This window comes from Chiloscyllium plagiosum, unplaced genomic scaffold (assembly GCF_037043375.1).
Source record: "Chiloscyllium plagiosum isolate Xiang-an unplaced genomic scaffold, Cpla_swu_hap1 HiC_scaffold_8, whole genome shotgun sequence".
In the NCBI taxonomy this organism is placed as follows: Eukaryota; Metazoa; Chordata; class Chondrichthyes; order Orectolobiformes; family Hemiscylliidae; genus Chiloscyllium; species Chiloscyllium plagiosum.
The window spans coordinates 14,486,552-14,511,956 of NW_028270146.1; the positions used below are offsets into that span (position 1 = coordinate 14,486,552).

At 41.6% G+C, this 25,405-nt stretch overlaps 1 protein-coding gene across 6 annotated transcripts in view; it reads left to right on the top strand.

Moving 5' to 3' along the window:
* foxn3 (forkhead box N3) overlaps positions 1–25,405 on the top strand; it is a 474,886-nt gene that overhangs the window by 247,556 nt on the left and 201,925 nt on the right. For all 6 annotated transcript variants that reach the window (XM_043696969.2, XM_043696966.2, XM_043696968.2 and 3 more), the window contains exon 3: positions 12,898–13,034. In XM_043696969.2, the coding sequence (XP_043552904.1) occupies positions 12,898–13,034 (137 nt within the window). The remainder of the gene's footprint in view (positions 1–12,897; positions 13,035–25,405) is intronic.

Below are 25,405 nucleotides of genomic sequence, written 5' to 3' on the forward strand. Positions count from 1 at the left end.
GTCGATGTGTTTGTTGATGGAGTTTGTGGATGAGTGCCATGCTTCTAGGAATTCCCTGGCTGTTCTTTGTTTGGCTTGCCCTGTAATGGTAGTGTTGTCCCAGTCGAATTCATGTTGCTTGTCGTCTGCGTGTGTGGCTACTAAGGATAGCTGGTCATGTCGTTTTGTGGCTAGTTGGTGTTCATGGATGCGGATCGTTAGCTGTCTTCCTGTTTGTCCTACATAGTGTTTTGTGCAGTCCTTGCATGGGATTTTGTACACTACATTAGTTTTGCTCATGCTGGGTATCGGGTCCTTCGTTCTGGTGAGTTGTTGTCTGAGTGTGGCTGTTGGTTTGTGTGCTGTTATAAGTCCTAGTGGTCGCAGTAGTCTGGCTGTCAGTTCAGAGATGATCTTGATGTATGGTAGTGTGGCTAGTCCTTTGGGTTGCGGCATGTCCTCGTTCCAACATGCGAGGGTGTTGGTCCTAACCATGCTTTGATACAGCTTGTATAAATCCCATCTTCCCCAGAATTGGTCCCAGTGTCTATTTAAATCCATCCCTCCCACATCATCTCTCTAGTCATACATTCAATCAATCTGTTCTCCTATTTCTGATCTTGAGAGTTCATGGCACATAGAAATGTAGAAATCTGGAGCAGGTGTAGACCATTTGGTCTTTACGTTTGTTCTGCCATTCAGTTTGATCATGGCTAATTATCCCATTTAGTATCCAGTTCTTGTTTTCTCCCTTTAATCCTTTTGTTCCTAAAATCTACGTCTAACTCCTATTTGAAAACAATCATGTTTGGCCTCAATTACTTTGTGGCAGAAAATTCTACATTTACATTCTGGGTGAAGAAATTTCTCCTCATTGCAGTCCTCAATATTCTAAGGTATCCTTAGACAGTGAACCCTATTATTGGATTTCCCCTGCCATTGGGAAAATCCTACCTGTTTTTCTGCTGTCTAGTCCTGTTGAGGGAGATACTAAATGAGTATTTTGCATAAGCATTTACTGTGGAAAAGGATATGGAAGGTATAGACAGTAGGGAAATAGATGGTGACATCTTGCATCCATATTACAGAGGAGGAAGTGCTGGATGTCTTGAAATGGGTAAAGGTGGATAAATCCCCAGGACCTAATCAGGTGTACCATGGAAATCTCTGGGAAGCTAGAGAAGTGATTGCTTGGCTTCTTGCTGAGATATTTGTATCATCGATAGTCACAGGTGAGGTGCTGGAAGATTGCAGATTGGCTAACGTGGTGCCACTGTTTAAGAAGGGTGGTAAGGACAAGCCAGGGAACTATAGACCAGTGAGCCTGACGTCGGTGGTGGGCAAGTTGTTTGAGGGAATCCTGAGGGACAGGATGTACATGTATTTGGAAAAGCAAGGACTGATCAGGGATAGTCAACATGGCTTTGTGCGTGAGAAATCATGTCTCACAAACTTGATTGAGTTTTTTGAGGAAATAACAAAGAGGATTGATGAGGGCAGAGCAGTAGATGTGATCTATATGGACTTCAGTAAGGCGTTTGACAAGGTTCCCCATGGGAGACTGGTTAGCAAGGTTAGATCTCATGGAATACAGGGAGAACTAGCCATTTGGATACAGAACTGGCTCAAAGGTAGAAGACTGAGGGTGGTGATGGAGGGTTGTTTTTCAGACTGGAGGCCTGTGACCAATGGAGTGCCACAAGGATCGGTGGTGGGTCCTGTACTTTTTGTCATTTACATAAATTATTTGGATGCGAGCATAAGAGGTACAGTTAGTAAGTTTGCAGATAACACCAAAATTGGAGGTGTAGTGGACAACGAAGAGGGTTACCTTCCATTACAACAGGATCTTGACCAGATGGGCCAATGGGCTGAGAAGTGGCAGATGGAGTTTAATTCCAATAAAGGCAAGGTGGCGCATTTTGGGAAAGCAAATCTTAGCAGGATTTACACACTTAATGGTAAGGTCCAAGGGAGTGTTGCTGAACAAAGAGACCTTGGAGTGCAGGTTCATAGCTCCTTGAAAGCGGAGTTGCAGGTAGATAGGATATTGGTCAGAGTGTTGAGTAGAGGAGTCGGGAGGTCATGTTGCGGATGTATAGGACATTGGTACGACCACTGTTGGAATATTGCGTGCAATTCTGGTCCCTTTCCTATCGGAAAGATGTTATGAAATTTGACAGGGCTCAGAAAAGAGTTATAAGGATGTTGCCAGGGTTGGAGGATTTGAACTATAGGGAGAGGCTGAACAGGCTGGGGTTGTTTTCCCTGGAGCGTCGGAGGCTGAGGGGTGACCATATAGAGGTTTACAAAATTATGAGGGGTATGGATAGAATAAATAGACAAAGTCTTTTCCCTGGGGTCGGGAAGTTCAGAACTAGAGGGCATAAGTTTAGGGTGAGAGGGGAAAGATATAAAAGAGACCTATAGGGCAACGTTTTCACACAGTGTGGTACATGTATGGAATGAGCTGCCAGAGGAAATGGTGGAGGCTGGTACAATTGCAATATTTGAGACATTTGGATAGGTATATGAATAGGAAGGGTTTGGAGGGATATGGGCCGGCTGCTGGCAGGTGGGACGAGATTGGGTTGGGATATCTGGTCGGCATGGACTCTATTGTTAGAATTTTATGGGTTTGTATGAGATCCCCATTCATTCTTCTAAACTCCAGTGAAATGAGTTCTAACTGATCTAGTCCGTCTTCACATCTCCGTTCCGCCATCCCAGGAATCGGTCTAGTTACCTTTTTGTTGCACTCTTCTTAGAGCCAGGATATTGTTTCTCAAATAAAAAAATGAAAACTGCATGCAATACTTCAGAATTAGTCTCACAAGGTCCTGTATTATTGCAGTAAGATGTTCCTATACCTGTATTTGAATCCTTTCATGTAAAGACCATCAAATCATTTTCTGCCTTGCTGTACCTGCATGCTTCAGTGGCCGGTGTACAAGGAGACACGAGTCTTGTTACACCCTCATCTTTCCCAATCTATCGCCATCGAACAATCTGCCTAGTTACTATTTTTATCGTTATTGGGCGCTGGGAAACGTGAGATCTTAATTCTTCAGCTCCTTACATTCTATCTGTCGGATCTCCTCCCTTTTACAACTATATCAATGGGAGTGATGTGGATCATGATCTCCCTCTCCCCTCCTCGCTCCCCTGCCCCCCCCCTCCTCGCTCCCCCGCTCTTTCTCTCTTCCATTCTCCTCCCCCCCGCCCACTTTTGCAGCAATTCATTTTTTTTCTTTATCCTTGATACTTGATGAATAGCAGCATAAAGGTAGTTTGATTTATGGGGTAAATGTTTTAATATTTTTCCTTGATGGAAAAGGTGCTGCAGAACCTAAGTAAATCTTTTACATTGGTTGTATTGGGGAAAATCTGATTTGCCTAAAATTGATTCACTTAAAAGTTTCCCTTTTTTTAGGGATACCACAGATATCTTAAGTGAAAACTCGCTGTATTACTGCTTAAAACTAAAGTGCAAAGTACTTATTTTAAAGATTTAAACCAAGAGGAGCAAGACTTTCAAGACCTCGGGTGTCTCTATTGTATAGGTATGTTATCAGAAAACCTAGCAGCCAATTTGTCCACAGCAAGCTCTCTGAAATGCACTACAGCTAGTAACAATGATGTGCAAAGTATCTCTTTGTGGGTGTTGATTGAGGGATAACTATTGACCAGACAGCAAGGGAAAATTCCATTACTTAGAAAATAGTGCCCAATGGATATAATATTTAGATTTTCACAAGGCATTTTAAAATACCATATATTAAGCTACTTAGTAAAAGGTATTGGAGATAGTATACAGTCGATTCCGTTATAATGTGTGATTCTTCAACATGAATTGGCTTTAACGCGATTGAAGAATTTGGACTTGTTTGTAGAATGCGAACTTTCTTGATCTGGATTGGCTATAACGTGATTCCAGCCATGCGCGGAACGGTGACTCAGTGGTTAGCACTACTGTCTCTCAGCACCAGGGACTGGTTCGATTCCAGCCTTGAGCGACTGTCTGGAGTTTGCACATTCTCCCCGTGTCTGCGTGGGTTTCCTCTGGGTGCTCCGGTGTCTGCCCACTGTCCAAAGATGTGCAGCTCCGGTGAATTGGCCATGCTAAATTGTCTATAGTGTTGGCTGCGTTAGTCAGAGGGAAATAGGTCTGGGTGGGTGATTCTTTGGAGGGTGGACTTGGGCTGAAGGACCTGTTTCCACATCGTAGGGAATCTAATCTCATCTGTTTAAATGGCACTGCTATTGTGCGATTTTCTTACAATGCAAGTTCACACAAGAATGAAACTATCGCGTTATATCAGCCGATTGACTTTCTATTAGAAGGGAGTTGTTGGGATAATGGATAAATTTTCAGAATGACAACTTGCAACTCGTGGTGTGCTACAGGGATCAGTGTTGGGGCCACAATTAACTACAATGACTTAGGTTTATAGACAGGTTAAGCAGGTCGGCAAAAACTTGGCAGATAGCATTGCTTTTCCCCAAATTATATACTGTGCACTTTGGCAGGATAAATGGAGGAGCTGAATATTATTGAAATGGAGAAAGACTGCAAAAAGGTACAGAATAAAGGGGTTCGGGAGTCCTTGAGGCATAAATCTAAAAACGCTAGCATTCAAATTCAGGGGTTAAAGGGAAAGCAAATGCAATTTTGGCCTATATAGTAGGTTCTTCTACAACTCTATGTCCTGCATTAAAGAAAAGTCTAGCTTTAGAAACGTTTAAAGTATTGGCCAACACGTTTCAAACGTTTGCACTTTAGAAACAGCGACCCCAATTTGTTAATTACATGACAAATTGCAAGAAACACACGTTTTAACAAAATGATCTGTATTTCAAAGGAATGGAGTATAAAAATTGGGAGCTGAAAATGTGTTGCTGGAAAAGCGCAGCAGGTCAGGCAGCATCCAGGGAACAGGAGAATCGGCGTTTCGGGCATAAGCCCTTCTTCAGGAATGAGGAAAGTGTGTCCAGCAGGCTAAGATAAAAGGTAGGGAGGAGGGACTTGGGGGAGGGGCGTCGGAAATGCGATAGGTGGAAAGAGGTCAAGGTGAGGGTGATAGGTCAGACTGGGGTGGGGGCAGAGAGGTCAGGAAGAAGATTGCAGGTTAGGAAGGCGGTGCTGAGTTCGATGGAAATCCATCGAACTCAGCACCGCCTTCCTAACCTGCAATCTTCTTCCTGACCTCTCTGCCCCCACCCCAGTCTGACCTATCACCCTCACCTTGACCTCTTTCCACCTATCGCATTTCCGACGCCCCTCCCCCAAGTCCCTCCTCCCTACCTTTTATCTTAGCCTGCTGGACACACTTTCCTCATTCCTGAAGAAGGGCTTATGCCCGAAACGCCGATTCTCCTGTTCCCTGGATGCTGCCTGACCTGCTGCGCTTTTCCAGCAACACATTTTCAGCTCTGATCTCCAGCATCTGCAGACCTCATTTTCTCCTATAAAAATTGGGAGGCCTTGCTAAACCTTTCCAAGGCACTAGTCAGACTATAGCTGGAATGTCATTCAATTCCATTACAACAAAAAATTAGAATGGATGGCTTTGAGGTACGTAGGGAAGAGGTGTTGGAAACTCTGGAAAGGGTGAAAGTAGATAAGTCCCCTGGGCCTGATGGCATTTTTCCTAGGATTCTCTGGGAAGCAAGGGAGGAGATTGCAGAGCCATTGGCCTTGATTTTTATGTCCTCGTTGTCTACAGGAATAGTGCCAGAAGACTGGAGGATAGCAAATGTGGTTCCTTTATTCAAGAAGGGGAGTAGGGATAACCCTAGTAACTATAGGCCGGTGAGTCTCACTTCTGTTTTGGCCAAAGTCTTAGAGAGCATTGTAAGGGATAGGATTTATGAACATCTGGATAGGAATAATGTGATCAAGGATAGTCAGCATGGTTTTGTGAAGGGCAGGTCGTGCCTCACAAACCTTATTGAATTCTTTGACAAGGTGACTAAGGAGTTGGACGAGGATAAAGCGGTAGATGTGATGTATATGGATTTTAGTAAGGCATTTGATAAGGTTCCCCATGGTAGGCTATTGCAAAAAATACGGAGGTATGGCATTGAGGGTGAGTTGGAGGTTTGGATTAAGAATTGGCTGGCTGGAAGAAGACAGAGGGTAGTAGTTGATGGTAAAGGTTCATCTTGGAGTGCAGTTACTAGCGGTGTTCCGCAAGGATCTGTTTTGGGACCATTGCTGTTTGTCATTTTTATAAATGACCTGGAGGAGGGGCTAGAAGGTTGGGTGAGCAGGTTTGCGGATGATACGAAAGTCGGTGGAGTTGTTGACAGTGAGGAATGATGTGTCAGGTTACAGCGGGATATAGATAAGCTGCAGAGCTGGGCAGAAAGGTGGCAAATGGAGTTCAATGTGGGTAAGTGTGAGGTGATTCACTTTGGAATGAGTAACAAAAAGATGGGGTACTGGGCTAATGGTCGGATACTTGGTAGTGTGGATGAGCAGAGGGATCTTGGTGTCCATGTACACAGATCTCTGAAAGTTGCCACCCAGGTAAACAGTGCGGTGAAAAAGGCATATGGCGTACTGGCTTTTATTGGTAGAGGAACTGAGTTCCGGAGTCCTGAGGTCATGTTGCAGTTGTATAGGACTCTGGTGCAGCCGCATCTGGAGTATTGTGTGCAGTTTTGGTCGCCACACTATAGGAAGGATGTGGAGGCACTGGAACGGGTGCAGAGGAGGTTTACCAGGATGTTGCCTGGTATGGTAGGAAGATCGTATGAGGAAAGGCTGAGGCACTTGGGGCTGTTTTCATTAGAGAAAAGAAGGTTTAGGGGTGACTTGATAGAGGTGTACAAGATGATTAGGGGTTTAGATAGGGTTGACCATGAGAACCTTTTTCCACGTATGGAGTCAGCTACTACGAGGGGGCATAGCTTTAAATTAAGGGGTGGTAGGTATAGGACAGATGTTAGGGGTAGATTCTGTACTCGGCGAGTCGTGAGTTCATGGAATGCCCTGCCAGTAGCAGTGGTGGACTTTCCCTCTTTATGGGCATTTAAACGGGCATTGGATAGGCATATAGGATAGGTTAGGTGGGCTTGGATCGGCGCAACATCGAGGGCCAAAGGGCCTGTACTGCGCTGTATTTTTCTATGTTCTAACTCTTGATTCCCCTGCTAAAAAGAATCTTGCTATCTCAGCCTCAAAATATACATTAGGTTTCCACCCCTCAGCTCTCTGGCTAGGAGTCCCAAAAACACTCAACTCACAAAAGAAATTGCTTCTCAGTCTTAAATTGGCACCCTTTAATTCTGAGATTATGCCTGCTGGTCCTTATCTCTCCCATGAGGGGAGGCATCCTCTCAGCATTTACACAGTCAAACCTCTTCAGAATGCTATGTTTCAATGGGATTACCTCTCATTCATCGAAGTTCCAATAAGTATAGTTCCAATCGGTTTAACCTTTTGATCACAAAAGTATTCCTAGTGAATGATCTCTGAATTGCCTCCAATGAAACAAAATCTTCCCTGAAATCAGGGTACCAAAACTGCTGACCATACTCCAACTGTGATCTCATCAGTACCTTGCAGTTGCAGTAAAATTTCCTTCCTCTTATATCCAACAACTTTGAAATAAGGGCCAATGTTCTGTTCGCCTTTCTGATTACCTGCTGCACCTGTGTGCTAGCTTTCTGATTTTCGTGCACAAGTGCTCCCAAATCGTTTTTGTATTGTAGTTCTCTGAAGTTTTTCTCTATTTACATGACAGTCTGTTCTTTAGTTATCGGGTTCAAAATGAACAGCATAAATTTTCCTACATCGTACTTTATTTGCCGGCTTTTTGCCCGCTTCACTTCTCAATATCTCTCTAAGCTGTTTTATCCCACTCACAACCTGTTTTTCCACTTATTTTGTGTCATCTGCAAATATGGCTATGATATATTTGCTTCCTTCCTCCAAGTCAAAATAATATATATTATTAACAGTTATCCCAGCACTGATCCCGGTGAATGACCTGAAGAGCAGAGTTGAATTTTCTTTCTTTCTTCTCTTGAAGGTGCTAAACATTTTCTTTCTTTCGTGAAATATGGCTGTCACTGGCTAAGGCAGCATTTATTGCTCATTCTTAATCACTCTCTTGAACTGAGTGGCTTGCTTGAACATTTCAAAGGATAGTTAACAGTCAACACATGGATGTGGATCTGGAGTCACATAGATCAGGCAGGGATGGCACATTTCTTTTCCTGAGGCATAATAGTGAACCAAATGGGTTTTTATAGCAGTCAGGTGTGGTAACATGCTGGAAATCAAGTTCTGCTATTCCTGGAGTTCTCTCAAAAATTCAAGATTTTAAAATGTACTTTGAGCTTCCCAATTTACCTGTCTTTTAGGTCCAGGTTGACAGAAGGCACATGCCAACTTCTTAACTTAATAAAAATGACCTTTTATTGCAAGTAACTTGACTTTAACTACAGATAAACAATTATAAACTGTCAGCATGTAACTTCTTGAATCCCCTTATAAACTTCTCCTTTACTTACACTCATGTCGCGTGCTTGTGCAGACAGGGAAAATCATGGGTGTTATGTCAGAGGGAATGTCACTGTTCTGTGCTTCCTGTTCAGAGGGTTGCTGAGATGATTCTTATGATTTTTGTGCTGAATATTGCTCTGCAGTCTTCCTTCTCCAGATTTTTCATTCTTTTGCTGGAGGCACAGGAAACTGCTGAAACAAAGAATAGTTTTCTGTATCTTAATGTAACATTTACTGCAGAGAAAATTTTCCTAAGCTGGTGTACGTTTGTAGGCTTCTCTCTATCTTATGCACAGCCACAAGCTGCTCAGTGAAGTGAATACCAGTCACGTTGGTAGGCAAAATGCCGCCTTCATCGATAATGTGGAGGCACTGATGTTGGACTGGGGTGGACAAGGTCAGAAGTCACATAACACCAGGTTATAGTCGAACAGGTTTATTTGAAATCATAAGTTTTGAGAGCACTGCTCCTTCAACAGATGAAGTCACTTCATCTAACAAAGGAGTAGCACTCTCAAAGCTTGAGATTTCAAATAAACCTGTTTGACTATAACCTTGTGTCGTGAAACTTCTGATTCTGCCATTGATACTTCAGTAAGGCATTTGATAAGGTTCCCCATGGTAGATTGATGAAGAAGGTGAAGTTGCATGGGGTCCAGGTAGCCAGATGGATAGAGAACTGGCTGGACAGCAGGCGACAAGAGTAGTGGAAGGGAATTTCTCAAAATGGAGAACTGTAATCAGTGGTCTTCTACATGGATCCGTGTTGGGACCATTGTTGTTTGTGATATACATGAATGATCTGGACAGAAGTATAGGTGGTCTGATTAGCAAGTTTGCAGATGACGCTAAGATTAGTGGAATAGCAGATAGTGAAGAGGACCTTCAGAGAATAGAGCAGAATACAGATAGATTGGAGAGTTGACTGGAGAAATGGCAAATGGAGTTCAATCCAGGCAAATGCGAGGTGATGCATTTTGCAAGATCCAATTCAAGATCAAACTATACGGTAAATGGAAGAGCCTGGGAAAAATTCATGTACAGAGAGATCCAGATGTTCAGGTCCATTGTACCCTGAAAGTGGCAACACCGGTCAGTAGAGTGGTCAGGAAGGCATACGGCCTACTTTCCTTCATCGGACAGGGTATTGAGTAGAAGAGTTGGCAGGTCATGTTAGTTATATAGAACTTTGGTTCGGCCACATTTGGAATACTGCATATAGTTCTGGTCACCACGTTATTAAAAGGACGTGGATGCTTTGGAGATGGTGCAGAGGAGGCTCACCAGGATGTCGCCTGGTAAGAAGGGTGCCAGATGTGAAGAGAGGTTGAGTTGATTAGGATTATTTTCATAAGAAAGGCAGAGGTTGAGGGGGGACCTGATTGAGATCTACAAAGTCATGAGGGGTATAGACAGGGTAGATAGCAAGAAGCATTTTCCCAGAAGTGGGGAACTCAATTATGAGGGGTCACCAGTTCAAGGTGAGAGGGGAAAAGTTTAAGGGAGATATGCGTAGAAAGGTTTTTACACAGGGGTCGTGGGTGCCTGGAATGTGTTGCCAGCAGAGGTGGTAGAGCTGTGCACAATAGTGCCATTTAAGATGTATCTGGACAGATATATGAATGGGCAGGGAGCAGAGAGATACAGATCCTTAGAAAATAGGTGACAGGTTTAGATAGAGGATCTGGATTGTGCCAGGCTGTTCCTGTGCTGTAATTTTCTTTGTTCTTTGATAGCTGGTTACTTGTCCATAGACCAATCAGCTAGGTGTTGCTAGCCAAAACTTTATTTGTACATCGCTCCTGGGATCCAAGTACACTTCAATTACTGCAGCAATGATGTTTGCCTTGAGTCAGGTTATTTGCTTCTAAAACATATAGCAATTCTTCAAAATCCTTGATTTTAAAACAGTTCTTTTCACATTTCCCTTCATAATGAAAAGTGCAGAAAAATAAAAAATGCAGCCTTTGTGGACATCAGCTTTGAATTCAAATTTTAATAACCAGCTGGTAGGAGATTAACCTGTGTTACCAGAGGATTTCCTGTACCTCTGGATTGCTGGTGCAGTGACGTTACCACTATGCTGTCATTTTCTCTAAACATTCATTACATATTCTGTTTGTGCCAGTGACTCAGTTCATTTACAAAGCTTAATAGTGAATGTAAGTTATTAAGGCAAAACATTAACAACTACACAGCAAAGCGTTATATCATTTGCGTATGTGCAACTTCCAGCAAGGGTGATTGAGTCCTAATTTAAGAAGAAAATATTGTCTGGTTTTTCTCCTATCAAGCCAATCACAATGCTGCTCCTACTGAAATTGATTAATGCAGTTCAAGCCAATGAACTGATCTTCTGATCTTCCTCACATTTGAAAGTCTTGATGCTTTGGCAGCTTTGCAAACTGATCTCCTGATAGTGCAACTGTGTGATTAAAGATACAGCTGTTGTCCTCCAAGATACTTGGTTTGTTTAGCTCTTTGAGCAAGATAAAGCATTCTGAGGAATAAATTTTAAGGCAAGAGGAACGTAGTTTGTTATAATTTCATAACTTTTTTTTATACATGAAGAAATTGGGCAGCCATGCCCAGCAATCTGGTACAGGGCTCTGAATTACAGAGAAACAGGTTTAAATCACAGCCTTGGCTGTCATTTGAACTTGCCTGCCTGGCTTCTGCATTGTCAGACTTATACTAGTGCTACCCTTCGAGGGTAGGAAGCATCACCTTGCCTTGTAGAAAAAACACCTTTTGCCAAATGATAGTTCTAGCTCTTGCCAATTTGCATGGGTTTGATCTTGTGGCTGTTTGTATCTGAGATTTAGTAAAGATCAGCTGCAAGGTCACTTTACAACAGAAGTATTCATCGGCTCTTGAATCTAGATTCATTTTGTTTTTCTAATTGTGTATGAGGAGGACATATTGCTCCGAGCTTTGATTAGTTATAGAATCTCAACGTTTCAGCACAGAAACAAACAAATAACAATGCTGTGTTGGTTGTTCAGCTATGTTGGGGCCCTATGCACAAGTATATTAAGTGCATGGGTTGCATCTTTAAGTTCAGCAGCAATAAGATCATTGGTCCCCTCTCTGTAATTGGAGCCTTTATGTCTGTCAGAAATACTTACACGAAACACTTTTTTTTTGTGCTCCTAATTTACTTAGCTCTTATCATTGTTTTGTGAAAATCAGTGGGTTCTTAAAAGAATGAAAATCATGTTTCATGCAATTTAATCGCTGCAAAAGGCTATTGTTAGACTGGTTTTGCAGTATGTCATTTTATTACCTTTGCTCCGATTTCTTCTGTTGCTGACAGTAAAGTTCTCTTGCAAGTTACAAACTCAAACATACAACACGTTTTTTCATGAAAGCAAAGTTGAAGTTTGGATCTAATATTCCCCTGACCCCCCCCCCCCCCCCCAAAAAAAAACCCACAAAACACTAAGAAACTTTAGAGCTATTTGGAAAGTGTGGCAACAAACTGTATAGTAAAAATGTTCACTCGTTAATGATGCCAGCTATGCTGCCTTTCAAAAGGTAAACCAGGAATGAGATTGCTGAGACATGCACAAGAAGGCTGTTTTCAGTGGAAATGTGAAAATAATTATTCCAACTTCATTTTATGTATTATTTTGTATTTGCAAGAGCAGAGGATGTCTGTGTTGCTGTTTTTCTGTCTGCTTCAAATGCAATGAAAAGCCTGACATTCACTGCTTTTCACAAGTAAATAAATATTGGCTGTTGAAGCAAATTGACTGGAATAGATATACCAATGTAAGTTTCTTCATCTATAAAGTACAACTACGTTGATTTGATTTCACTAGTCTGCACAAATAGAGTCATAGAGATGTATAGCACAGAAACAGACCCTTCTGTCCAACTCGTCCATGCTGACCAGATATCCCAACCCAATCTAGTCCCACCTGTCAGCACCTGACCCATATCCCTCCAAACCCTTCCTATTTATATACCCATCCAGATGCCTTTCAAATTTGTAATTGTACCAGCCTCCACCACTTCCTGTGGCAGCTTATTACATACAAGTACTACCCTCTGTGGAAAATGTTGCCCCTTAGGTGTCTCTCATATCTTTCCCCCTCACCCTAAACCTATGCCCTCTAGTTCTGGACTCCCCCATCCCAGGGAAAAGACTGTGTCTATTTACCCTATACAGCACTTCACCTTTATCTAAATTAAACTCCATCTGCTACTCCTCAGCCCATTGGCCCATCTGATCAAACCTGGAGTTAGTTGACATTAAATGCTCCCAGTTTCACAAAACATATTTATCTTTGTTATATGGCACTTGCCAAGATTTAACTTGAAGGAGAGAGAGGTTTCTCTTAGGTGTATTAAATTATGAAGGTTGCAGGATGTGACCAATATTTTCTTTCTTTCAACAGAGTATTGGGAAAGGCTCCTTATGGTGTATAGACCCAGAGTACAGACAAAACCTCATTCAGGCTTTGAAAAAGACACCCTACCATCCTTATTCTCATGTTTTTAACACGCCTCCCACTTCCCCACGAGGATATCAAAGGTAAGCATCTGTGTGCTGTTGCATTTATTCAGACGTCATTTATCTGCATTAATGACGATGAATTGGGCATGCATTGCTTGAGGAGTGGAACAGGAGGGCTGGAGACCGAAAATGTTTGTTTAAGCCTACGTCATTGTGTAAGTAAGAAATCAGAGGTTAAAGCTTCCCTGTAGTGATTTTGAGTTTCGGTCAGCAGCTATGTGGAGCTCTGAGGGGAATTGTACTGTCTTGTTGCAGAGTTAAATCACATTCCAGCACATGCCTAGACCATCAATTGTCAAAAGAGAGATTGGGAGGAACAGCTGAGCTGAGAAGGAAACTGCCATGCATCTGCTTCGCTAGGTGATTAGCATGATGGTAGCCATGGAAGCCGGAACGTTGCCATGGCAGCACATAGCTGAGACAGGTGCAGTTGCATCACGAGTTCTATTTTGTTGCCTGGCAAATGGACAGGCTGTTAGCATGTGGAATTACACAGTTGCCTTGACAACACTTTCTCCAAAGTGGCTCCAGTTGGCTTCCAGCCAATTTTTTTTGTTGCAAGTGTGTGTGTTTTATACCTGCTTTTTTACCCCCCCGTCTTAAATATCCACAGGAGCGTACTTCATCTGAGATGACAACTCGAGGTCAGCTAGCTCTAGGAGATTAAAGCAAAATGGGACTCAGTGAAGCGACAGAGTAATCTAGGGGAGGAAAAAAAAGCTTGTAAAGCCAGAGTGCCTGTGATGTATGTGTAGTCAAACCCTAACCATCGAATACAAAAGGTCCTTGTGGTATATTGCATTTGACATTGCAGGTTTTTATGCTTCTCTGAAGCAGTGGAAGCATTAACCTTAACAATTTTTTTCTGCAAGCAAATGTGCCTTTTGCCCCTTTCTCAAAATCTTAAGCCTTTGGAATTTTGGGAGCTTAAATGCAGTCGAAATAATTTTTTTAGCATTAACCTGTCTTCCATAATTAATGAGCCAAAGTGGGGAGGAGAGAGATATGCCATAAAGGACTCTGATCACTTCTTTTGGGTGTCAATTTGCAGCAAATTGGCCTATTTATAAATAAGCACACATTTGAGTATCCTATCTTTTGCATGTATTTGATTGAAAAAGTGTGAACAGTGAATCTGTGCCTCTGTAGCCTGCTTAAGAGTGATATTACTAAAGCAGCTGGCAACCCTTTTTAACTGTTCTGGCTAGTTTTATTTATTTCCATCCTGATTTTAGTCTCTCAAAATGGTGCAGACCACTTGAAGTCAGCTGAAGTTTGATATCTTTAATGACTTGTTTGCAGTATTGTAGACAGGAACAAGTAAACATTAGATGTTTAGGGAAATTTTTTCCAAGACTTATTCTGGGAAAGAAGACATGTTTGGAAGCAATGTCAGCCCCTATATTTAACTATTGTACTGCTGTAAATTGGTTCAGCCCTATAGAACCACTGTTCTCTGGTCACTGTATGCATTTGCATCAATGCTCATTACTTAAGATGGTTTATTTCGGTGATAGAACTCTAAATTGAGCAGCGACTGCTCAGCATTCATAGTTGTTGCGATTATAGAAGCGCACAGCACAGAGACCATTCAATCCATCATGCTTTTGCTGGCTCCTTTGAAGGTTTTCTGTAACCAGACGACGTAGTTTTCATGCTGCACATGTTCCTTTTATTCCATGGACTCGCACTTTGTGGTCAAGCCACCGTCACACTTTACTAAACACCTTTCGGAAGTCTGAGTACACATTCTAAACTTGTGGTGTCGTGGTCACTATCTCTGAGTCAGATGCCAAGTTCAAGTCCCACCATGCTTCAGAGGTGTATAATAACATATCTGGACAATTTAATTAGAAAATATCTACATTAATTTCATGACCCTACTGAGCTTCTTTGATTCCATGTATATCAGCATATTGATTCGAAGATCACCTTAGCTTTCGGGTGCCTGCACCCCAGTAATGGGGAAGGAAGATTAGAATCCTTCACACAATAAGTAACATCCTAACATTTTAACTCTTGAGACCATCTAAAGAGTTTTAACTCTCTGCAGTCAAGTGAGGTTGAAGTGCTTAAGATTATATTCACTGGAGATTCAGAAGAATAAAGGAGGATTTAATAGAAATCTATAAAATTCCAACCATACAAGATTAGGTAGATATTGGAAGGATGTTCCCCATGCCAGGGGAGCCCAGAACCAGAGATCAGTCTAATGAAACTGGATAGACTATTTAAGACTGAGATGAAGAGAAATTTCTTCTCTGCCACAGAAAGGCCAAAACATTTATATTTTCAAGAAGTTGGATATACTTTTAGGACTAAAGGTACCAAAAGGTATGGGAGTAGACAGGAACAGATTACTGAGTTAGATGATCAGCCATGATTATACTGAGTGGCAGAGCTGGTTCAAAGAGCCAAATGACCTTCTCCTCTTCATTTCTATGTTTCTTAAACTTCTTTGACTAAGTTTTGACTTCCCAATTATTTTGCAACTTGATGTGTTAATTTGTTATATGATTTTTGTTTACATTCTCTTTCCTTAAGAAGAAACAATATAATAAGCTTCCCCCTTTATAAGAATGTCAGTTTAGTATCCATATTGTGACATCCTTAAATACTGAGCAGGGAAATGAAGTGTCCCCAGCAGCGAGAACTTGTGGTCATGACTGCATTTGGGGTCATCTATCATCTTGCACTTATTGAACACATGACTACATTGTTCACTTAGATTGGTTGAGTGCTGCCAACTGTCTTCAAAGGACAGCAAAGCCCCTTGTGGTTGGTAAGTGACGAGGTGCTGACTTTTAAAGTTAAAACTTTTAAATTTTAGTTTTACAATTACCTGGCTTGCATGAACATTATTGTTGTTTCCAGAATGGCGGGTGTAATTTTTCCATTGGCTTTTTAAGTCTTTGAATAGGCTAAATGTGTTGTAGGAATAGAAGTTGGTTTAATTAGGCCCAAAATGAAAAGGTTAAGTTTATATGTAACCAACACGAGGCTTTACTTAACTGTTACTTTCGAATTGGGGCTTTCACATGTACATATTACAGATAATTGTTACACCTTCCTGAACTTTCTGTAGTCAAACATTCTACTGCATTGCATTTATTGAATAATGAAAATTCTGAAGGGATTTGATGACAAATGTCTAATTTCGTAAAGAGTACAAGTTAATTCAATCTCAACTTCTACCTGCAGCAACTCAGGCAAAGATTTTCTATTTCTGCTTTTGCCATGCCATGATATTCTCCCATTGCTTTATTGGTAAAAGATGGATTGGCAATTGTTGAAGATAAAATCAACTTCCAGAGTTGGATCTCCCTGCTGATTGCATGGCCACTTTGGTACTTCTGGATTATCTCCACAGTAATGAGGATGAGGTCTACCACAAAACCCCACCAACACACTTATAACAACAGCTAATGAACTTGAAGGACCTTATACAGACAATGAGCAAAACTAGTGTCATTTACAAAATACCTTGCAAGAACAGTGGACAAACACTATATTGGACAAACAGGCAGAAACCTAGCCACCAGAATACATGAACATCAACTAGCCACAAAAAGACATGACCCACTCTCACTAGTATCTTTACATACAGATGAGAAAGAACATCACTTCAACTGGGACAACACACCCATCCTAGGACAAGCCAAACACAGAGACATGAGATTTCCTTGAAGCATGGCATTCCAACCGGAACTCTATCAACAAGCACATTGACTGGGATCCCATTTACTACCCTCTGAGCAAAGAAAAACAGGAAATGATGTCACCACAGGAAATACCATCACCAACCCAAGGAAACCTAAACACAAATAAAAAGCAGGCCATACCAGCAGTGTTTCACTGGAGGCTCACTGATAATGTTACCTACTACGGTGACAAACATCTGAAAACAAACCTTCCAGCTCAGTGAGCAAACTTACATCCACAATGTACTTTCTCCAAGATCAAGGAATCATGGAGATAATCCTCCATTCTTGAGAATGGTGCAGACAGTACTCTGGCCTTTAAAACTTTTAATTTTTCACTATTAACGTGTTTGTCAAAGCTTGTTCTGGTTCTGATTTTTTTTTTTCTGTGGTCCTTGTTTGGGACGAGATGAGGATTTGTTGTTCTTGATCTCTGTCAGAATCTTTGCAGGACTAGTCCATTCACAGATGATTTCTTTACCAATTGTTTTAAGTGTCTCAAAAGACATGAAAATTCAATATTAATTAACATCTTTGTGTGATAGTCAGTCAGATTATTGTAAAATTGTGCTGCCATTAATGACTGAACTGTAGCTTTGCATATCAATGTGAAGTTGGCTATGATCTTTCAAAACTTAAACGTCGAAAATACAAGCGGAAGTAGAGTATTTTGACCTGTTCCTCTATTCACCTTGATTATAGATGATCTTCTACATCATTGCCATACTGCTTTGGTCTCGCCATACCTCTTGAGACATTTAGTTTCTCAATCTATTTATTTCTAAATATATTCAAGTGATTTTGCCATAACAGCCGCCTTTTGTAGAGCATTCCACAGATTCACTCCCCTCAGCGTGACGAAATCCCTCCTTATGGCAAGCCAAAGTATCCTAGGGTTAATTGGGTGGCTATTTATGTGGAGTTTGCACATTCTCTCCGTGTCAGCATGGGTTTCTTTCGAGTGCTCCGGTTTCCTCCCACAGTCCAAAGATGTGCAGGTAGGGTGGATTGACCATGTTAAATTGCCCATAGTGTTAGGTGCATTAGTCAGTGGGAAATGAGTCTGGGTGGGTTACTCTACAGAAGGTCAGTGTGGACTGGTGAGGCCAAGTGGCCTGTTTCCACACTGTAGGTAATCTAATCTAATCCTGAAGCCATAACCCCTTGTTCTGGATTCCTAGCAAAAAGAAACCACAACCACGGCATGCCCAGCCCTGCCAGACTTTCAACATTTCCATGAGATTCACTCCTCATCTTCTAAACTCCATTGAATCGACCAAACGTCGTCCTAGAACAAACCTACCCTCCCAGGGATCAATCTGGCAAACTTTCACTGCACTCGCATAATGAAAACTGTATATTTTCTTAGATGAGGTCAAAACTACATACTGTACTGCAGATGTGGTCTCGCCAAAGCCCTCGTTAAATGTTTTTGCTCCTGTACTTGTATTTATTCCTATTTCCTGTCATTTGTTAGTAAATTCAGTATGCGAATGAAACACGACTGTTATTTGTCCTATTAAGTTCTAGTCATGTCTCTTAACTGTTTGTTCAAAAGTCTTTAAGTATTTTGATATTTCATGAAGCCATTTTGCTTGAGAGTCACCAAGTAATCTCATCAGAAATTTAGCAAAATAATCTTGACCCAAATTGTCGAGAATGTTGAACTCACTACCACAAGAAATGTTGAAACGACTTGTGTATTTAAAGGCAGACTAGGCAAGTGTATGAGGGAGAAAGTTATTGAGGATGTTAAAGGGGAATTCAGGAAAATAAATTATGGATTTAAGTGAGGAAAGATGGAAGGAGGCTCAAATGGAGGACAGATGGTTGCATTGACTGGTTTGGTTGAAAGGTCTGTTTGATTTGGATATCTTAGGCAATGTAGGTGTGCAATCATGTCGTCTGAAACTATCACAATAAAGGTGGGTGTGTACAGATATAATTTTGAAAAATATACTCTTGCACACGTGGTCTCTCACCATAAGCATGTTCACACTTGGAAACCTCTTAGCAAATTGTACTTTACCATATATAAATTTGTTCACTGCATTCACCATCATTCGTTTCCATCATGTATGGTAACCATAATTCCTTTTTTAATTACTAAAATGAACATTATAACATTTAAATCAGTTTACGTTTTTAGAGTTGTCAATCAACAACAGTGTGGGAATAACTAAGCTCAGGCTTCAACCTGACAGCAGCCTGCAATTGCAGTAACTTGAAATTGAATGATGGTTCTCACACAACAGTTATCACTGGTTTAGATTTCAGTCATTATAGAGAACTATAAATTAATTTTGAACTATACATTTTAGAGTAGAATTGTATTGGTTAATTTGCACAGCTGTAATGCTTTTCATTTGAGAACCATAAGTAAATGGATCCATTTAATTGGGGATCATTACAGCAAGTATTAGAAAATACAGCGCAGGAGCAATGCAGTCAACAACCCTTGTCAAATGAATATGCATATGTTCGGCTCATTAGGGAAGAAGGGAAAAGAAAGTCGGTGTAACTCTTAAAAACCCTTGGGATCTATGTTTGAACTTTTACAAAGCTCACTTGTTACTGTGGAATTTTCTTGAAATCCCATAAACAAGGGAACTGTCCTTTTTTTTTGGTTTTTTTCATGATTTATTTTAGCAAGCGTTTGAATTATTAACTTGAACCTGCACTTATTTCATGTTAACTTTGCACTTGAAGGTGTGGGTGAATTCAATTATCATTACAAAAGCTCTGACTTTGAGGTAGTAGAAAGGAGAATCAAGGGCTTCATCTCGCTTATCTTTTGGCTTTTTTATTTGAGCATGTGGTTTATTTTCACTGATCTTAATGTCCCATGCTTTTCCTTAATTTGCTTTGCTGTCCTTCACTCCATTCAGTCACGCAGGTCTTCAGATTAATATGTATTGTGTGTGTACATGTAAGGAAGTGTAAAAAAATGACACTGGGACATAATGTTTGGAAAGATTGCAACTTATTCTTTAAATGCCATGCTGCACTATTGGGAAGGAAGAAGCTAAAAGGTGTTTGGACAAGATGTTAAAACACTGATGAATATCTGGACTTCTAGAAGGTCTTCAGTAAGGTGCTGCAGAGGAGGCTGCTGAGTAAGATAAGGGCCCGTAATATTAAAGGCAAGGTACGAGCATGGATAGAAGATTGGCTGTCTGGAAGAAGGCAGGGAGTGGGGATATAAGGGTGCTTCTCAGAATGGAAGCCAATGTTTAGTAGTTCCACAAGGGTCAGTGTTAGAACTATAACTTTTCACTTTATACATGAATGATTTGAATGAGGAACTGAGGTCATTGTGGCTAAGTTTGCAGATGGTACAAGGATAGGGAAAGGGGAAGGTAGCATTGAGGAAGCAGGGAGGAGAAAGTGAGGTCTGCAGATGCTGGAGATCAAAGTTGAAACTTTATTGCTGGAACAGCACAGCAGGTCAGGCAGCATCCAGGGAACAGGAGATTCGACGTTTCGGATTCCTGAAGAAGTTGAGGAAGCAGGGATCCTGGTGAAAGATTTAGGTTAGGAGAGTGGGCAAAGAAGTGGCAGATGAAATACAGTAGGGAAAGTTTGAGGTCATGCACATCAGCAGGAAGAGTAGCGGCATGGACTATTTTCTAAACAGGGAGAAAATTTAAAGTGTAAAATGTAAAGGGACTTAGGAGTCTTTTCATCTTTCCTGAGGTATTGATCCATGATTCTGTTAAGGTAAACTTGCAGGTTGAGTCAGTAGTCAGGAAGGCAAATGTAATGTTGTCGTTCATCTTGAGAAATGTGAGGGGAACGGATAGGGTAAATAGACAAGGTATTTTCTGTGGGTGGGGAAGTCCAGAACTAGAAGGCACAGGTTTAGAGTGAGGGGAGAAGATTTAGAAGGGACCTAAGGAGTAACTTCTTCACACAGCGTGGAATGTGTCTGGAATTAGCTGCCAGAGGAAGTGGTAGAGGCTGGTACAATTACAACATTTCAAAGAGTGTGGAGCTGGAAAAGCACAGCAGGTCAGGCAGCATACGAGGAGCAGCAGTGTTGACGTTTCGAGCATGAACTCCCCTTCAGGAATAGGGGCGGCCCAAGGGGGATGGGGCTTTGGGGAAAGTAGCTGGGAATGTGGTAGTTAGATGAAGGTGGGCAGTAATGGTGATAGGTTGGACAGGAAGATGGAATGGATAGGTGGGAAGGGAGATGCCGAGTTAGAGGATTTAAACTGGGATAAGTTGGAGGCAGTTGGGGATAGTTGTTCCTCTGCTGCCTGATTCCAGCACCACACTTTTCAGCTCTGATCTCCAGCATCTTCAGTGCTCACTTTCTCTCAATTACAACATTTAAAGGGCATCTGGATGGGAAGAGTGTACAGGGATGTGGACCAACTGCTGGCAGATAGGACTAGATTAATTTAGGATATCTGGTTAGTCTGGCAAATTGGACTGAAGGGATATCTCTCTGACAAAAATATAAAAGCAGGGATGTACCTCTGATGCTTTATAAGGCTCTGGTCATACTAGATTTAGAATATTGTGAGCAAGTTTGGGCCCAATACCTCAGGAAGGATGTATTCGTCCTGGAGTGGATCCAGAGGAGGTTCATGAGAATGATTCCAGGAATGAAAGGCTTAACATATGAGGAACTTTGGGACAATACTCAATGGACTTTGGAAGGATGAGGGGGGATCTCACTGAAACCTGCAGAATACTGAACGGCCTGGACAAATTGCACATTGGGATGGTCTTTCCATTGGCAGGAGAGACGAGGACCCGAGGGCACAGCCTAAGAGTAAAGGGAAGACCCTTTAGAACAGAGATAAAGGGAAACGTCTTTAGCCAGAGAGCAGTGAATCTGTGGAATTCATTATCATAGAAGGCTGAGGAGGTCAGGTCGTTGAATATAATTAAAACAGAGTTAAGTTCTTAATTGCCAAGAGGACCAAAGTTGCAGGGAAAAAGCGGGGAAAAAGGGTTTGAAAAACCTGTCAGCCATCGTTTAATGGTGGAGCAGACTCAATGGGCCAAATGGTGTAATTTCTGCTTCTGTTGAGCCAATATGTCTGGTAATTTATAGAATGTAAAAAATCCCAGTGCACTATTTGTGGAAAAGCAGACTCGTTTTTATCAAGTGTTTTTAAAACGCCTTATTGAATCCCTGGTGCTGTTTATTGTTATGTTCTGTCATAAGGCCGACCACATTACACCAATTAAAGCACAAATGTATTCTTTAATGAAAATGAAAGCATGAATCCCAAGAACAATAATTGATAAGTAATTTAATACTGGGTAATTACATAAGCATTGGTATGTTGGGTATTTAGAGTTAGCAGGTCTCCAGCATGGAGACAGGCCCTTTGGTCCATGTCAACCAAAACCCCATTTCCCTGCACTTGCCCATATCCTTCTCATCCTTTCCTAACCATGTATTTATTCAAATGCCTTTTAAATGTTGTTAATGTACCTGCCTCAATCACTTCCACTGGAAGCTCATTTCATTTGCGTACCACCCTCTGTGTAAAAAAAGTTGCTCCTCAGGTTCCCTTTTATTCTTTCCCCTTTCACCTTAAACTGATGCCCTCTCGTCCTCGATTCCCTAACCCTGGGAAAAAGACTGAGTGCATTCACCCTATCCGTGCCTCTCATGATCTAGATTCCCCCCCCCCCTCAGTCTCCTACACTCCAGAAAAAGGTCCTAGCTTGTCCACGTCTCCCTATAACTCAGGCCATTGAGTCCAGGCAACATCCTTGTAAACCTCTTATGCACTCTTTCCAGTTTAATAACATCCTTCCTATAACAAGGTGACAAAAACTGAACACACTAATCCCAAGTGCGGCCTCACCAACATCCTGTACAACTACAACATAACTTCCCAAGTTCTGTACTCAATGCCTTGACTGATGAAGGCCAGTGTGCCAAAAGCTGCCTTCACTGCCCTGTCTACCTGTGACTCCAGTTTTAGAGAATTGTGAATCTCTAATCAAAGATCCCTCTACTCCTTTAATGTTGTACCATTCACCATGAAACTCCTAGCTTGATTGGACTTTTCAAAATGCAAGACCTCACACTTACCTATATTAAACTCCATCTGCCATTTCTCTGCCCACTTCCCCAGCTGATCAAGGTCCTACTGCGATTTCTGATGACCTTCCTTGCTGTCCACTGTACAGCCTATTTTAGTGTCATCAGTGAAGTTACTAATCCTGCCTTGTATATTCTTATCCAAATCATTGATATAGATTAGAAGCAGTAATGGGCCCAATACTGATCGCTGAGGCACGCCATTAGTCACAGGCCTGCAGTCCGACAGGCATCTTTCCACTGTTACCCTCTGCTTCCTGCCATCAAGCCGATTTTGTATCCAATTTGCCTGCTCCCCCTGGATTTCATGCGATCTAACCTTCCAGAGCAGTCTACTGTTACTACATGGGGTAAACCCTCCTGCTTAATTTAAACCAGTAACACAAAAGATTTATCTTGTGCAATAATCTGTGAATGTTTGAGAGACCGAGAACTACTTAAGGCAAAAATTAGCAACTTTATTTCTTCAAGTATGACAGAGAATAATTAACTAACAACTATTTACAACTCCTTCCTCTAACCTAACTTTTACCTTCCCTTCTATAATACTAGTCCGATTAAGATTCACCAAAAATTCATTTTCAAAACCAGCCAGCTGTCGAATCTTCTATTTGGATCTTTGTGTCGTCTTTTCTTCTGAGGGACCGTGCTTCACAGGTCACAGATCGATAAAGGTACCTTGAAGAGAGCTATTCTCCGGACAGTGTGCAGATGTTGTTGGTTTGGTAGTTCTTCTCTCAACTGTTCAATTTTCCCCAGTCTTATACTCCTAAAGCATTGGATTGCGTCATTGGCTTTTAAGATTATCAATATACTAAATTCAAACTTGATTAGAGTTTTGTATTTTTTTGGGGGTATAATTTAAACTGGCCCAATTTGAATTTGTTTTGTCGTCTCCAGGCAACCAGCTAATAGAGTTGTTTGACCAAATGTTACATTATATCTTGTTCGGAACACTTGGTACTGTGTCAGGTAGTTCTGCTCGTGTTTAACTCTCTTAAAAGTATAGAACACCCACATCTTTATAACACACCATGTGGAACCTTATCAAAGGTTTTACTGAACTCTAAATAGACTGTCTACTGGCCTGGCCTCGTCAACCTTCCTGGTCACTTCATCAAAGAACGCTAACAAATTTGTGAGGCTTGATCTCCCACTCACAAAGCCATGCTGATTACTCCTAATCAAACTCTGTCTTTCCAAATGCATGTATATCTTATCCCTCAGAATCTTCTCAAGTAAGTTACCTACCACAGATGATAAGTTTACTTGCCTGTAGTTCCCCAGCTTTTCTTTCCAGCCTTTCTTGAATAATGGCACAACATTCGCTACCCTCCAGTCTTCCAGGATCTCACCCGTTGCTAATCACGATGCAAAAGTGTCAGCCAGGGCCCCTGCAATTTCTTCTGTAGCCTCCTGCAGTGGGTAGGGCCAGGAGATTTTTCCACCTTCATACATTCTAATACATCGAACACCACCTCTCCTGTGATATGATCTGTCGCCAAGATATCATCGCTAACTTCCCTAAGTTCCCAAGTTGTCTTGTCTTTCTCCGTGGTAAACGCAGAGGAGAAATATTTAATGAGAACCTCGCCCATCTTCTGTGCTTCTAAACATACATGTCCACTTTGGTCTTTGAGAGGCCCTATTCTCTTTCTCTAGTTATTCTTTTTCTGCTAATATACTTAAATAGCCTCTTTGGATTCACTCTAATCTTCTCAGCCATGGCTATCTCGTGCTCCCTTTTCACCCTCCTAATTTCCTCCTTCAGCAAACTCCTATATTCCCTGTATACCTCCAGGATTCCTTTAATCCCACCTGCCTGTACCTGAAATACGCCATCTCCTTTTTTCTGGTCAAAGCCTCAATATCTCTTGTCATCCAGGGTTCCCTATTCCTGCCAACCTTGCCCTTCACCCTCACAAGAAGATATAGACCTTGAACTCGAGCTATCTCACTTTTAAAGACTTCCCACTTGACAGAGGTCCCTTTGCCTACAAACTACTCAAATCAATCCCTGCAAGCTTCTGTCTAATTCCATCAAAATTCACCTTGCCCCAATTTAGAACTTGAACCTATGGACCATTTTTGTCCCTCTCCATAACTATTTTTAAAATTAACAAAAATGTGGTATCTGGTCCCAAAGTGCTCCCCTGCTCTCACCTCAGTCACCTGTTCTGTCCTATTTCTCAAGAGTAGGTTGAGTTTTGCCCCTTTCCAAGTAGGACCCTCTATATACTGCTTGAGAAAACTTTCCTGAATGCACTTAGCAAATTTCACCCCATCTAATCCCTTAACACTCTGGCAGTTCCAGTCTGTTAGGAAAATTAAAATTCCCTACTCTGACAACCCTATTACTCCTGCAAGTCTCCCCAATCTCCCTGCATATTTGTTCCTCTAATTCCCGTTGACTATTTGGGGGCCAATAGTACAACCCCAACGACGCCACCATCCCCTTCTTATTTCTTAGCTCCATCCACAAAACCTCACTGGATGATCCTTTCCACTTATTTCATCTCTGATTACTGCTGTGATACTCGCCTTAATCAAAAATGCAACTTCCCCTCCTCTCCTTCCATCACCTCTGTCCTGTCTAAAGCACCCGTACCCTTTGA